This window comes from Camelus bactrianus, chromosome 3 (assembly GCF_048773025.1).
Source record: "Camelus bactrianus isolate YW-2024 breed Bactrian camel chromosome 3, ASM4877302v1, whole genome shotgun sequence".
In the NCBI taxonomy this organism is placed as follows: Eukaryota; Metazoa; Chordata; class Mammalia; order Artiodactyla; family Camelidae; genus Camelus; species Camelus bactrianus.
The window spans coordinates 107,026,602-107,041,989 of record NC_133541.1 but is presented as its reverse complement, the minus strand read 5'-3'; the positions used below and the strand labels follow the sequence as shown (position 1 = coordinate 107,041,989).

General features: G+C 50.3%; 1 protein-coding gene across 2 annotated transcripts in view; it reads left to right on the top strand.

The window, feature by feature from the left end:
• IL17B (interleukin 17B) overlaps positions 1-15,388 on the top strand; it is a 27,899-nt gene extending 12,511 nt beyond the window's left edge. Inside the window, exons 2-5 of one of the 2 annotated variants that reach the window (XM_074360910.1) lie at positions 1,749-1,814; positions 7,857-7,958; positions 13,082-13,377; positions 15,087-15,388. In XM_074360910.1, coding sequence (XP_074217011.1) covers positions 1,749-1,814; positions 7,857-7,958; positions 13,082-13,377; positions 15,087-15,318 — 696 coding nt within the window. In that variant the 3' untranslated portion in view covers positions 15,319-15,388. Of the gene's footprint in view, positions 1-1,748; positions 1,815-7,856; positions 7,959-7,978; positions 10,834-13,081; positions 13,378-15,086 lie in introns of those variants that run through there. The other variant, XM_010956089.3, reaches the window with a different exon arrangement.

The following is a 15,388-nucleotide window of genomic DNA, read 5'->3' as shown; positions in this document are numbered from 1 at the left end:
GTTGTGGGGGAGGGAACAGTGATGGAGCCCAGTCCTCCAAAATTTCTGTGACCCACCTCCCTGGCATGTGAATGCTGATAGGAAATGATGCAGGTTTGCCCTTGTTGAAGGGCTCTGGGCAGTTGGTTTGGATCCTTTCCCCGGTCTAGGAAGAATATTAGCTTCCACCTCTGCAGCTGCTTTGGGAGTTTGTGAACTTGCCCCACAACGTGGGATATGACTCAACAAAACCACCTTCAGCTCAGACGTTCATATCCTTTTATCATGGTCAGTGTATTGATACAGCACCAGATGGGCCTGGATGCTGTCCCCACCCCAAAACACCTGTAAGGACTAGGGGACCCCTGGTTGTATAAGAGGAAGGTGGTAAGAGCCTGGGGGAGAGTGGCTGCACTGCAGATCTGACCTCCTGCCATTACCAACATGTGGGTCTTGAACATTGGTCTGAGGACCAACTGGGTAGTAGTAATCACACCCTGAACTGTGCAAAGATTAACACACATAAGTGTGCATGTGGTGCACTTGTGTGTGAAAATTCACTGTTGGATGTTTGAAGGAATGTGGGAATTTGGGTGATTTTGACTTATGTCATTGTAGTTTCTGTATTTGATTTTTTTCCTGATTTACACTGAGGTAATGAACTGAAGGGGCTTAGTTATACATTATAGCTATGTATATAGTTACTATATATTAGGGACTTCTATTTTTACTTCTATCTTTTCTAATTTCTATTTTTTATTTGTGTTAAGGGAATATAATATATGAGGAGAGTAGTACTGTACAGAATTTATAAAGATTTATTTAAAAAAAAACTTACTTAAAATTGATTTATTTAAATAACTGGAGATTGAGCCAACTTCTAGTCCATTTTTCCCCAGGGAAGGGGACACTGATCATGACTGCTGTTGCAGGGGGCTCAGTTTTTCATAGAACCCAAGAGTAATGCGACTATTGCTCCACCTGCTTGCCATAGAGCAAACTCATATTCATTGCCCATGTATGAAAGGGTTATGGTAATAGAAGAGAGTTATTGGAGGTAATTTCCAATTAGGAGTAACCTGGTTGATGGGATTAGGGAAATCTGCTTTAATATTCCCCTCCAGGCCTTGGCTTAAGTTGACTTTGCTTGTCCATCTCTCCCCTTTGCTGCTGAGAACTCCTCTCGGCTCCCTATCTCCCACCCTGCCCATGTTTCCCCACCTGACACTCCTCAGCAGCCCTCAGGACTGCAGGCTGACTCCAAGCCTTTGTAAACCACCAGGGACTATTAAACAAATCCTATAATTAGAAGCCAGGTTTCCTAAACGAAGTGAAAAATGTAACGTTACCCTTTGTTTGTTCACTGGATGCTCAACGCATGTCCCATGACCCAGAGGAGCTGTGACTTTGGGTTTCCAAGAAGACTTAATAAGGTAATGTTTATAAAGTTCTTAACTTTACAACTCCATTGGAGTACAACTCTGTGAAATGAGGACAAGCCATAATTCCGAGAGATCTGCCCTCCTCTTCGCCCTGTCCCAATGGTAGAGAATGTTGTCCCCTTATGTGGTGTGCGGTAAGCCCCAAGATTAGAAATAAAGCAAGTGGGGTCTGACACTGAATTGCTGTGTGATATTGTATCAGTATCTTTCCCTCTCTGGACTTGTGTTTCGCCATCTGTAAAAGAGAAGACATGATGAGACTTGCTTATTCTAAAAGCCTCTTCCAACTCTGACTTACAGTTTAATTTCTGTATCTCTCTACCACAGGGTTTTGTCTCAGGCAAGGATTCTTCTCCAGATTTGACCTCCCTTGTCTGGGCTCAAAAGGACTTGGTAATGTACCTTGAATTAGATAAATCTAGGTTGAGGTTGACAAGACACATGTTTACATCTTTTGTGCTTCAGCTTTGAACCCATAAGGCCTCTCTCATGTGATAAAATGCATAAAAAATAATGTAAAAATGACTTACAGAAAAAAAAAAACTCAACTCTTCAAAGGAATTCAAACTGGTCAACATGAGAAATAGTGAAAAGAACCAATCCTCTGTCTGGAGGTGGTAGCCACTACTGAGTATACATAATATTATGTTGACATTATATATAATAACTGACATTTATTGAGTTCTTTTTATGAACCAGACTGTGGGCTAAGGATTTATACCCATCCTCTTAGTTAACCTCACAGCAAATTCATGAGGTAGGTACCTTCTCATTATCCTCACTTTATAGATAAGAAACTGACATTTAAAAAGATGAAAGAATTTGCCTGAAGGAAGTAAGTGGTTGGAGCCAAGACCCCAGTACCCATTATTGACATCTGTCAATCCACTGCTTACCAACTTCTGGTGCTTGTGGAAGTAAGTATCATAATGAAGCTTCCATCACTCTATGTCCCTGAGTGATTCTGATGTGCAAAGCACACTCAGGTAGCCTACACATGACTTGTAACGTAGGTGAGAAAGTCACCTTTGCTGGGCTAATCCTCCAAGATCTGAGGACTGTTTATTACTGCAGCGCAACTTGGCCCATCCTGACTGATACTGCTTGGCTCCGGGCAGGGGGAGCAGCTTTGCTCTTTATATTCTCAAGGGGAAATTTTTCATCTGCAGATGGAAGGAGTGGGGAGGTAGATGTTTTGAAAAAGTAGAGACTAAAAAAATATGTAGTAGCACCTGATAGCAGTATCACTGAGAAGCCAGCAAAATGAACTGTAAGGTCCCATTGAGTCTGTGATTCTAAGAAATGGTTTAAAAAACAAGATTTAAAAGTGATTCTGGAATGATAGGGTCAGAGCCGGTTATATGGTTGAGATAATGAGCTAGAATGCAAAGGAATCCCAGTATGGAAGACAAAAAATGATGGACATAGCTATGTGGTGGCTTGACTGAAGTGCCAAAGGATCCCAGTTTTTTCCGAGAGTGCACTGCTGGGGGAAGGGAGATTGGGTTCAGCCAGACCCTTGAACTCTCTCCAGAGCTGACAGAAAAAACATATCCCTTGGGCACTGAGCCCTCTTGCCAGACACATTTCCCTCTAACAAAGGTTTGTCCAGAGAGCACGGCCAGGCCATATCAGAAATGATTTGGATGGCTTTAGGCGCTCTGTGCACACTGCCTAATGACAGGATGCCCACCTCCCACCACTGCCTAGTTCCAGTGCGCATTCCCTAACTGGGGAAAGGTTAGGGTGGGGCGGTGGTCAAAAGTGGCCTCAGAGGCCTCGCCTTTCATCTCAACCTCTGTCCCTTTTCCCCTGTCTATATAGACATGGGCAGGTTAATTCCCTTCCCCGAACCTCAGTTTGTCCAGTTTTGTAAAAATCTTTGTATTCACATGGGATTGATGCAGGGAGTAAATAAATTCAAGGATATAAATGTGCTTTGTAAACTGTAGTGTTCTATCAATGTATGAGGGATATCACTGGTACCACTAGGCAACTACTCACAGCATCTGCCTGGGTCCTAGGGCTGGGCCGCCTCTCTCTCCGAGGGCCAGAAACTTTGAAGCTGTCTTCTAACAGTAGAACAATGATCAAGGCTTCTTTCCTGGGAACCAGACTTTGGAAATGGTCAGATTCCATACAAGGTACTTCTTCCTCCTTCCCCACAAATACAGTATTTATGAGAACAGAACTTCCAATTTAAATCTGGCAAGATTTCACATTCTGGAAGCATTGTACCTTCCTCCACATGCCCCAAGGGCTGAGGTCAAGGGCTTCCCAGGAGATGCAGCAGTTTCCAGGGATGCAGGAGATACAGGAGACTGAGAGCAGAGGGGCCCAGAAAGAGCCCTAAAATGGTCCTAAAATGTCGATACTGTTACCTCTATCACTCTCTATGAGAACATGAGCTCAGGAACTGTTTTCACTATTCACTGCTGTATGCCCAGTGCCTAGAACAGTGCCTGGTGCATAGTAGGTGCTCAGTATATGTTTGTTAAATGAAGGGAATGAACTCGTCTCAAGAACTCTCAAGGCTCTTCATTGCCCATAACTTGAAGATCACAGCTCCTAGAAAATTACAGAGCCTCTCAGGCAAGTTATTTAAATCACCATCTAGGGCAACTTCTCAATATTGTCTGCTAACAGGTTCAGGCCACAGAGACAAGCTTCTTCAGGGAGGCCTCGATTGGGGTTCAGTGCAGCCCTAAGAGCCTGTAAGTTTTGGAGGCTGTTTTCTTGGAGGGAGGCAAGATGAGGACGGGGACTTTGGCTGTGGCCATCAGGGTTCCTTGCTGAAGAGTGATGTGATAAATCTTAGAGTCACTGTGTGTCCACCAAGTGGTGGATGGTGAGTAGTGCTCAGCGTTTCTCTGTTCTCTCGGCAGCTCGTGCCCTGGTCATAACAGGGCCCAGGCACTCAAGCCAGGCACCAAGAAGCATGTGTGTGAATAAGGCATGCTCACTGCCTATGAGAAGCTTCCACCTAGTGACCCTTCAAAACGATAACAAAACAAAACACACACATACAAGACCCCATCTGCAAATCTGCAGTCACGCAGATACACACCAAAACTAGAGCAATAAAAGCAGTACTATCTGAGCCAATAGCAGAAACCAACATGGAAGTCAAACTTAGGTAAGTATCATCCTTTTTCAGCTGTGTTGGGGAGCAGGCCTTTGAACCCACGCTGCAAAGGAAGTGTCCTCCCTCCCCCAGCCTCTCCCTCCCAGGACTGCTCTTCCATAAACTGCCAAGAGACTCCACCCCCTTTCCCCCACAGCACAAGCTTCTTCCTCCCCTGGGGTCTGGGCTCCAGGGGTCTGAAGACAACATTTCTCATGTTGTACCCTTTTCCTGCTTCTGCTGGAGAATGGGGCTTCCCACCCAAAATAGATGCAGACCCAGCAAGAGGAGGGGCTGACAGCTTTGTGGGGAAAAATCAGAACTCTGGATCTTGTAAGTCCAGACGTCCTGTAAACTCTGACCAGAGTATAAACATCCCCCGGGACTAAGGGAGGATATGCTGGTGGGCAAGGGGCCCAGCGCCTCCATCTGCCCTGGGGACAGGCTGTTTATTCCACATGCCTCGTGGGCCCCCTTGGGCTCCTTCCTGTCTAGGTCTGGGCAAGTAGAGGCAGGCAGGACAGCCCCACATGGGGGCCTGAGGCCTTGGATATAAGATTCCACCTCTTAGGGTAGAAGGAAACTTTTTAAAGCTCAGTAAGCCCAACTCGCTCCTTTTCTTCAGTCTCCATCACAACTGGCCTTCTGGCCTCTGCTAAAACCCCTCCACTACTTGGGAACTCACTCTTTCCCAGAGCAGCCATTCCATTACTGGGACTCTGGGAGCTGGAAAGTTCTAGAAAAAGAGCAGTTCTAGAATTGTTCAGTGCGGCCTGATTGAGCAGAGCTAAGAATAATGTGTACAACAAGATAATAGCAGCGCCATTCCCGGAGCCCACACTGTGCCAGGTGCTTTACCTGTGTTATCTCGTTAATTCCTCCTCCTCTTGAGGAGGACACATAGGCTCAGAGAATTTAGGCCACTTGCCCAAGGTGACCCAGCTGTTTTGTGGAGAGGCTAGGGTCCAGTCACTTCAGTTCAAAGTCTGTGCTTTAAATATTAGTCTCTACCGGTTCTTCACAATCAAAAAGCAAAAATAGCACATACACCACAGAAATACCATAAAACAAACACAGGTACACACAAACCAACTAAATTACAATAAAAACAACCCAAACTGGCTAAATATTAAGTACACATCGTGTGCCAGAAAAATCACAATTTTTATGATAAAGGCATTTTAACAACCCTGTGAAGACACTGAGGCTCACTGAGGTTAGGAAAAATGGATGTGGCCACATGAGAAGAGGCAGAGCAAATGTCCAACCACCATTTCTGAGGTCTGCAATCTCCTGCATGCCAGGAAGGAACTTCAGCATAATGAAAGAGAAAACTTTTATTGTTATAATGATTATTTTCAACAACGAGAGCTTTAAAAAGTGGAATGTGTGTCCTCAGAGAAATTGATTCCTTACGTTGGAAGTGTCTAGCAAAGATGCTTTAGAAGGGATTCCTATACTGAGAGAAGCTACACATGATCTCTCCCAGGGTCCATCTGCAACCCAGAAACACAAATTAGTGTTTTCAAGGCTGGACTCTGGGCAGAAGGGAAGCCTCGGCCACCCAGTCCCAGAGCACAAGCCCACCTCTTGGAATCCTACCCAAACTCGCATTTCCTTGACTCCCCCCCTGGGGACAGAGGCATTGGCGCCTGGCCTGGGCAGAGGGTCATGTAGATGTGGCATCCCCTCTGTACATCCCAGTGGCCACCCATTCACCCAGGCCTTGCCCTTTTTGAGAACTGGGAGCTTACTGGCTGAGTCTGTTCCCACCGACAGTGTTCCCGTCCAGGGAGCTTAAAATAGTGCCTCTTGGCTGGGGCTCTGGAGCACGCAGTGAGGGAGGCATTTGTGCAAATATGGGCCTGGGAGAAGGACTCCTACCCTGAGAGGGTGGGGGCTGGGGTGGGCAGCGCGGCAGGAGAGCCAAGACCTCCAGTGGAGGATGCGCCCTCCTGGCCACAGCCCCACTCCATCTTGCAGCAAAGGCGCCTGCTAGTCTCCTTCTGCCTCTCCTAAACTTATTGAGTCCACTTGGGCAAATTTTTACACCAAATCCCACAGGTCTTCTGGCCCAGCCAAGGCTCCAGAGTGAGTCCACTGGGAACAGGGACCTCTGCATTCTTTACTGGTTCGATCCTAGTTACCACCTCACAGTGCTCTTCCTACGTAGGAATACTCCAGAAGTACCCTTTTGAAGGTCCAACTCAAAACTTGCAACAATTACAGTGACAATTGCAGATGCCACTAACTGAGTGCTTACATTTGTCATGTGCTCTGCTAAGTGCTTTAACATGCATTATCTCGTTTGGTCCCCACAACCATCCACTGAAGCCCAATTTACTATTATCTCTACTGTGCAGTAGAAACTAAGGCTCAGAGAAGTCAAGTAACTTTCCCAAGGTCACACAGTTGTGAACTGGTAGAGGCTGGACTAAAGCTCAGGTCTGTCAGTCTCTGGAGTCTGAACTCTTACCTCCTAGTCTGCACCTTCTCCTCCAGATCCCCACTACTCTGGCCTCCCATCCTCCATGCAAGTGTTATCACCCTGTATTACATCCATATAAGCAGTTTGATTCAGTGCATCAGGTATTTAGTGAATGCCCCCTATGTGCCAGGAACATTGCTGGGTGTCATGCCCACACCCTGGGAGCTCTCAGCTCCTCTTGAGGACTGTAGTTTGGGCTTGGGCTCAGTGACTTCCCCAGCATACAGAGTCTGCTTTGTTTGAGGATGTCAGGGTGAGGCTGAGGCAAGCATAGACCCTCCTCAATGACCAGCTGACCAGTTGGACATTCTGGCTTCCCCCCATGGCTGTAATTCTCCTCTCCTTCCTCCACTGCAGGGAATCAGACAAACTCACTTTGAATCCTCTGTGACTTTGGGCTTTCTGAGCCTCAGTTCCTCCACCTGTGGATTTGGGATAAATTTAGGACCTCACCACAGGGTGTCTGGGAAGATTTAATGAAGCAATGAAAATGAAGGACTTAGTGCAGTGCCTGGCAGTCAGTAGTAGATATTAAGTAACGACTATTGTGATTACCCATTGTAATTTTCTGGAAATTACGGTATCTGGGTACTAGATGGCTAGCGCCTAGCTCGTAGTAGGTGCTTCAGGTGAAGGGATTCAATCACATAGCAGACAGAAGCCCTCACCCCACCCTTGCTCCCTCACTCCTAGCTGGCTATGCTGTTCCTGCTCTGATGTGGAAGGCGTCCCAGGCGCTGGTCCTCATCAATAACAGAGTTGCTCAGGCAGCCAGGGGCAGACACAGGACCTTTACGTACTTACCTGGTTCCCTCATTTTCAGCTCGGGGCCCATTCCAGGGAAAAGGAGTGGCTGGCTTGGAAGCTCTGCCACGGTTTGCCTGTTCCTCAGGGATGTCTGGCTTTCTGGTGGTGCCACCTGGTGGTGAGTACACAATGGCTCAGAGCTGGGTGGCAGCCGCAGGATCTGGTGGCTCTGAGCACGACCAATCCCTGCCCCTCGCTCTCCCATCCGTTTGCCCCTTCCCTCATTAACCTGTACTGACCACCTTCTCCGTTCCTCAACTCTGCTGTGGGGCAGAAACCCCTGAAGCCCAAGTTCCCACACCTACCTCAGGCCTGGCTCTGACCTGGGGGTAGGTAGGGTCCCTTGGTGGTTGGCCAGGGTTCACACTCAGGATATCCTGTGGGGCAGATGACCCCTCAGTGGTTTCTAGAAACCAAGGCTGGAAGGAGAGGCCTCTTTCCTGGCCTGAGATGGCCCAGGAATGGGAAACCCAGTGATGGTCACTGGGCCCCTCCTTGACTCTGCACAGCACATGCCTGGGTACCCACAGACACCCCCTTCACATTGGCCTGGCCCCTGGGTCCCCTCTTGACCAGCAAAGAGGCCCAGAGATGTATGTATAAAGTTTTGGGGAAGAGTAGTAAGAATTAGGAGACTGAATTGTGCTCAAACCCAGCTCTGCACCAACATGCTGTGTGAGCTTGAGTCAGGCCTGTCCCTCCCCAGGTCTTGGGCTCCTTATGGTAGAGTGGGGGCTGGGCAGGGAATGAGCTAGGTGGTGGGTGAGGACCCCTGTAGCTCCTAGACTGGGTCCTTGTTAAGGTACAGACTCCTGGGCCTGCTCTGTCAGAACTCCGGGGCCGGAACCCTGGAATCTATATAAACAAGTACTGAAGTTGGGAGCCGAGGAGGCCAAGTCTCGTCTTTGGGAAATGGGAGCCAGGGGTGAGTGCCAGCAGATAAGGAGATAGTGGTGGTGTCAGGGGTCCTGAGAAGCAGAGGAACCCCTTGCAGCTCAGGCCCTATCTTTTAATTTCCCCACTTCTCTGTGGGTATAGGGAGGGGCCCCCCCAGCTGCATGTCTGTCAGACCCTACTGCCAGCGGCAACAGAGGGGCAGCAAGGAGGCTGCACAGATGACAACCAGGCTGCCCCATCCTTCGCCCCCTCATGCTTGTTTGACACGCTCAGAGGACAGTGGTGGAGGGGCTGGGACAGCCTGGGGTGGGAGAGGAGGCCCTTGTTGCTTGAGGAGGTATTTTCAGAGTCCCCCTCCCTCTGGAGTTTCCAACGATAGAATAGAGCCCTGTCTAGTATTTGACCAAATATGGTGGTATCTTTCATGAGCTCAAGCCTCAGCCAGCTTCTCAGTTATGCTGTGGAAACCTGCCCTGGACAGATTAATCTTGTGACATTCAGGAGTGCCTCACACCCTGCGTTCTTCCCCTTGGCTGATTCCTGTAAATGGCCAAGAGTGGCCCTGAGCAAGACGGTACAGTCCTAGGGGTCTGTTCATGGTATCCCTCCCCTATCCTCTTCACATCCCTTCCACGCAGTCCTCCATCTCTCCAGGTGGACTCGCTCACTCAGATTCAGCTGGGCTGTTCACTTGAGGTAGGAGACCGAGACCAGCAGGCCTGGTCTGGTCAGCGTATGATTCCAGGACACATAGACCCTGGGGTCACCTGAGCTCACGAAATTGTGGCCAGACCCTGTGAAGCCCAGAGCTCTCTCAGCCAGGAGGGTGGGCCCAAGGAGGTAGAAAGGAGAGTTGGCTGAGCAATGAGAACTGAGCTAGCTCTAATGCTAATTGGAACAGCTAACATTTACAGATAACAATGATACAATTATTTTACAATGATAATTTTCATAATAAACAGCTGTGTTAATTGAGCACCTACTACGTGCCAGGCACAGTGCCAGCTGTTTAACATAGGTTTTTCCCCTTACTCCTTGTAACAGCCCCAAGAGATGGATCCTATGGCATCCCCGTTCTAGAGATGGGGGAGCCGAGGTTCAGAAGGATTTCAGGGAGAAACGGTTTAGGCTACTGTCACTTCTTGGCCATGACACCTATTTTACAGAGAAGGAACCTGAGTCTGAGAGAGAATGGAAGTCACAGGGGCAGGCCCTTGGGGCAGAGAACTTCTATACAGGAAGGGGAAGGCTGCATCTGAAAGATCAGGACAACCAGCCATCAAGTCCTCATGGACCTGTGACTTGGCCTGCATGAGAGCACGCAGATTCAGAAACATGTTCACAGCAGGCCAGAACTGTGCAGAAAATACGCCAAGAAAAACAGTGTGGGGTGGTGGATAAAGCCCTGCATGGGACTCAGTATGAATCCCGGCTCTGTCACCTCTAATTTGCCGTATAATCCTAGACAAGTCCCTTCTTCGTTCTGGCCTCAGTTTCCCTGCCTGTGAACTAAGGGTGGGACTCTGGTCACCGAGGGCCGCTTAGCTCACCTGAGGCTGGCTGAGGCTGGAGTGCCTGAGGCTGTTTCCCTGGGAGATGGGGCCTGTGTCCCGCTCCTGGCCAGCACACTCTGAGAACATTTGCTCTCCTGACCAACGGACAGCCTGTCCCTCCTCCGCCCTTGCCCCCTTGCCATCCCCCAAACTGACGAAGCTGATTGTCTTAGCCGGCCCTGTGGGTGCTGGCTGGGCGGCCGGCCGCAGGCCACAGGCGGAGGTGCCACCCGCCAGAGCCCCACCAGACACACAGGGCATTGTCCCTCAGTCAACAGCCCCTGGGCACCTCGGCCCGGCTCCTGGCCTGCCCCCACGGCCCTCACCGTCTGCCACTGCGCCAGGCCCAGCCAGCTGGGGCCCAAGGCGCCCGGGCAATGATGAGCCCACCCACCCACTCCCCCAGCAGCCCCCTGATGAGCTATAATTGCTTCACTCCGTCCTGTTGCTGCCATTCTCTTGGCGGAGGCATCTGGGGTTCCAGGCGGGCGGCAGCTGCAGGCTGGTCGCCTGGCTCGCAGGATGGACTGGCTGCACAACCTGGTACGTGGCGATTCCCCACCCCACCCCCACTCCTTTTTAGGGCCTGAGTGTTTTGTTACTTCTTTCCTATTGATTAATGGCAGCCTCTGTTTGGCTTGGAATCTGCAGAGGTGAGTTCTCCCTCTGTCTTCTCCCTCAGGACGAGAAAGAAACAGAGACTGGTCTCAGAGCCTGCAGCCATGGCCAGTAGCTCCAGCTCCTGAATGGAGCTCAGCCCTGCTACACTGAAGCTCAGCCCTGCTACACTGAAGCTCTTTTAGGCCAAAGGCATCTGGGGAGATCCTGGCAAACTTGGTTATCGGGGTTTTTCCAAAGAATTTCTGGGTCCTGAGATCCAGGCTGTGTAACCTTGGGCAAGTCCTTCTGTTTCTCTGTTCCCATCTATAAAGGGAAGCAGGGAGACTGATTCTATTCTGGGTTTCTCTGAGTTTAAGAATGCCATGTAAGAAGCTCAGATGAGAAAGCCTATTGTTAGGGAGAATTTTGTCTGCACCAGAACCTAGGACCAAAAAGGAAGAGTTCAGCGATTTGAATCTGTCATGGATTTTGCACCAAGAAATAGTTCTGCCAAGAGGGGCTCTGCTGAAACTTGTATCCAAGGGTCAAGACTGGCTAGATAGGCTGGAGAGATCAGCATGGGCCGTGCGGGGTTTAGGGTTCGGGATCCAGGGCAAGTGGGAGCCTGGCTAGATTCAGCAAGGGAAGGCTGAAGAGATCAGTGTGGGCTGTGCGGGGGTTAGGGTTAGGGATCCAGGGCAAGTGGGAGCCTGGCTAGATTCAGTGAGGAGACAGAATTCCCCCTAGAGGGTCCTCCTTTCTGATCAGCCCTGGCCTCCACCCAAGTCCTGGCCCTTCACTCCTGGCTTCCTGAGGAGTCTGCGTACTGCTGGGCCCCCAGGTCCTCTCCTGTGTGAGTGAGAGGCTTTCCTGATGCTCCCAGTTCTAGGGGGAGAGGTGGATGGCAGCAGGTGAGAGTGGACAAGGGATCAGGCAGCCAGAGGGTCAGGGTGTGGAGGAAGAGGGCACAGGCGTCATGGAGTCCAACAAGGATCCTTGGCCGTGACCTGCCCGTCTCCCCGACTTCATCCTGCATCCCCTCTTCCCATCTACTCTATTTCAGCCTCACTTATTCCTTTTGGCAAAGCTCTTAACCAACAAAAACTTCCTTTCATGCTGTTCCTTCCCCCACCCCCGTACAGTTGTTAGGCTCCCTCTGCCCACATCTGTCTCCGTCTTAGCTCCGTCAAAGCTCTCCAGACATGCCCCCTCCTCAGGAAGGCTTTGCAAGACCACCTCACTGCCACCAGGCTGAGCAGGTGACCCTGCTCTTCTCTAACCACACACTGCACGGTCCTATCCTCACACTTGCTGCTAGTGAGGCTTAGGTGCTTGGTTTCTTGTTCACTGTCTGTTTTCCTTGCCAGACTGTAAGTTACAGGAAGGCAGGGATGCTGACAGGCGTTCATTCACTCAGCACATGGTTACTGAACACCTATGTGCTCAGTTCTGTGCAGACACGGGGGAGCAAGACAGTGTGTGGAAATGGACACCATGCTGACCCTCATGGAGGCTGTGCTTAGTGCAGGACTGACATATAAAAGAATCACACGTCCAAATTGTTAAGACAGCAGTCATACAAGAGGCATGTGGTGTTGAGAGCCCAAGAAGGTCCGTGGAGGCATCACTAAAGAAGTCACACTGGAGCCAAGGACTTGAGGGGTGAGAGGCAGGACGCCGCAAAGAGCAGCCTGTACAAAGTCCCTGTGCAGGAAGGAGTGTGAGGAAAGGAGGGTGTGAGGGAAGGACCCAGGCTAATACATGGGTGTGGGAGGAAGCCAGGAGGGATTTGCAGAGGGAAGTCAGGCCTGGGAAGGTGATGCTATCAGATTTGCATTTCAAATAGCCGTCCTTGGCCAAGATGTGGAGAATTGATTGGGAGGAGCCAGGGGGGAGGTGGGGTACCAGGTAGGAGACTGTTAAGCTGTCCAGGAAAGTGAGGCTGGTGGTGCAGATAGAGAAGTGGATGGGTGGGGAGATTTTTCAGAGTGCAACAGGAGTTAACGATGCATGTGGTGTGTACATGTCAATACATATGAGAGGTGGGCTGGTGGGACCAGGCCAGGGCATAGCAGGTGAGCATGCCCCTCCTAGAGGCCTGTCTTCTTCCCTCCCCACTCCTTGGGCCCTGAATCTTAGCCCAGAAGGAGACCTGGGTTTCCTAACTTTGACCTGTGGCTTTCTTCCCCAGCTGTTCCTTCTCACCATCTCCATCTTCCTGGGGCTGGGGCTGGGCCAGCCCAGGAACCCCAAAGGCAAGAGGAAGGGGCCAGGGTGGCCTGGAACCCTGGCCCCTGGGCCTCACCAGGTACCACTGGACCTGGTGTCCCAGGCAAAGCCATATGCCCGCATGGAGGAATATGAGAGGAACCTTGGGGAGATGGTGGCTCAGCTTAGGAACAGCTCCGAGCCGGCCAGGAAGAAGTGTGAAGTCAACCTGCAGCTGTGGCTGTCCAACAAGAGGAGCCTGTCACCCTGGGGCTACAGGTAGGCCATGCTGGGCAGCAGTGGGTAAGCTGTGTGTTGGAGGCTGGGGGAATGTCTTGCCCCCTCTCCCTGTCATCATAAGAGTTAAGACCAGGATTCAGAGCCCTGGGTTTGCATCCTGGCTCTGCTTCTTACTGGCTGTGTGACTTTGGTCAAGTTGCTTAGCCTCTCTGGGCCTCAGACGCCTCAACTGTAAGTGGAGGTGATAGTTGCATCTACTTCATAGGCTTGTCAGTAAATGAGATATCCACGCAGAGCCCTGCCATTATGTTCTCCAAGTCTCTGATGAAATGCCTGCAAGGCCTTCCCCAAATGTTACGTCCTCCAGCTTGGAGTGCCTTGTACACACCTCTAGTTACAGCACTTCCAGGCAGTATTGAGCTAGCTGTGTGCACATCTGTCTCCCATGCTAGACTGGGACCATGCCAATGCCTGCATCAGAAACATCTAAGGGATTCTCATGCCCCATTCAATCAAAATCTCCAGGGGTGAGGCCCAGAGAGTGGCACTTCAGTGAATCTCCACATGATTAGGACACACAGCTAGGCCTGAGAATCAAGACCTGCTGCCCTTAGGGGACAGGAGTGGTGTCTTACCTTGGCTGAAGCTCCACTTCCCAGCACAGCACCTGGCACACAGCAGGGGCCACATGTACATGTGTTGAATAAATAATGCAGAGGACTGACTCTGAACTCATGAACCCAAGCCAAAGATTTTTAGCCACATACTTATGTCCTGAGACTGTAGAACAGCAATGTTCAGTAGAACTTTCTGTGACCGTGTAAAAAGTCCAGTATGGTAGCTGCTGGCCTCATGTGGCTACTGAATGTGGCTAGTGTAACTGAGGAGCCAATTTTGATTAATTTAAACTCAAACAGCTACATATGGCTAGTGGCTCCCACACCTGGAATGTGGCACTTGTGATAAGGATCCTCTGAATCTGGGCTTCTACTTTACTATGTCCTTGACTTTCTTGAGGATCTTATAAGTATGCAGGTTCTGATTCAGGAGGTCTAGGGCAGGGAGAGATTCTGCATTTCTAACAAGCTCCCAGGGGATGCTGATGTTGCAGGTCCACAAGTCAAGTTCACCCCCAACATTTAGCAGATGGGGACACTGAGGCACAGAGAAAGAAAAGTCACAGAGTGAGTCCCTGTACTCTCAGCTCTGGGAGGGAGCTCATCTGTGTTGTCCCTCAGTGACTATATAGTGTCCAGGACAACAGACTCACTCACATGGTGGTGTGTGGAAAATATTTGCTGAATAAAGAGAAACTAAGTCAGAATAAACCCACATCCCCTGACTCCTCTTCCTGTGGGGTTAGGCATCGATATGCTCACATATTATTTCCAGTGGATTAAGTTTCCCAAAAATATAAACAAGTGAGAGGGACGGGGAAGACAGAGGGTTAGGTTTCTTGAGATCCCACGGTACAATCTAGTAATGGGCTGGTCATCTTGCTGGATGAAAGGAAGAAACTGGGTAGCTGGTGACCTTGAATCTGGATAACCTTGGGGTGGTGACTTGCCTTCCAAGATCTTTAGTTTCGTCACCTACGGCACAGAGTTGATGACTGCTGTTCCTCCAGCATGGCACAGTCTTGCTGTGGAATCAAAACCTGGGTTAGGAAAGGGAGGGACATGGGGAATGGGTGCTGGTTTGTTTTTCCCACCACCTTCTGCCACGCACTCTCTCCTGCCTTCCTGCAGTATTAACCATGACCCCAGCCGCATCCCTGCGGACCTGCCGGAGGCACGGTGTCTCTGTCTGGGCTGCGTGAACCCTTTCACCATGCAGGAGGACCGCAGCATGGTGAGCGTGCCCGTGTTCAGCCAGGTGCCAGTGCGCCGCCGCCTCTGCCCATTGCCACCACGCACTGGGCCCTGCCGCCAGCGCGCCGTCATGGAGACCATCGCCGTGGGCTGCACCTGCATCTTCTGAGACAGCCCTTCCTGCACCCCCATGCCAAGCAAGGCAATGGAAAGTAAAGGCTGTCTTTTGTAAAGCAAGA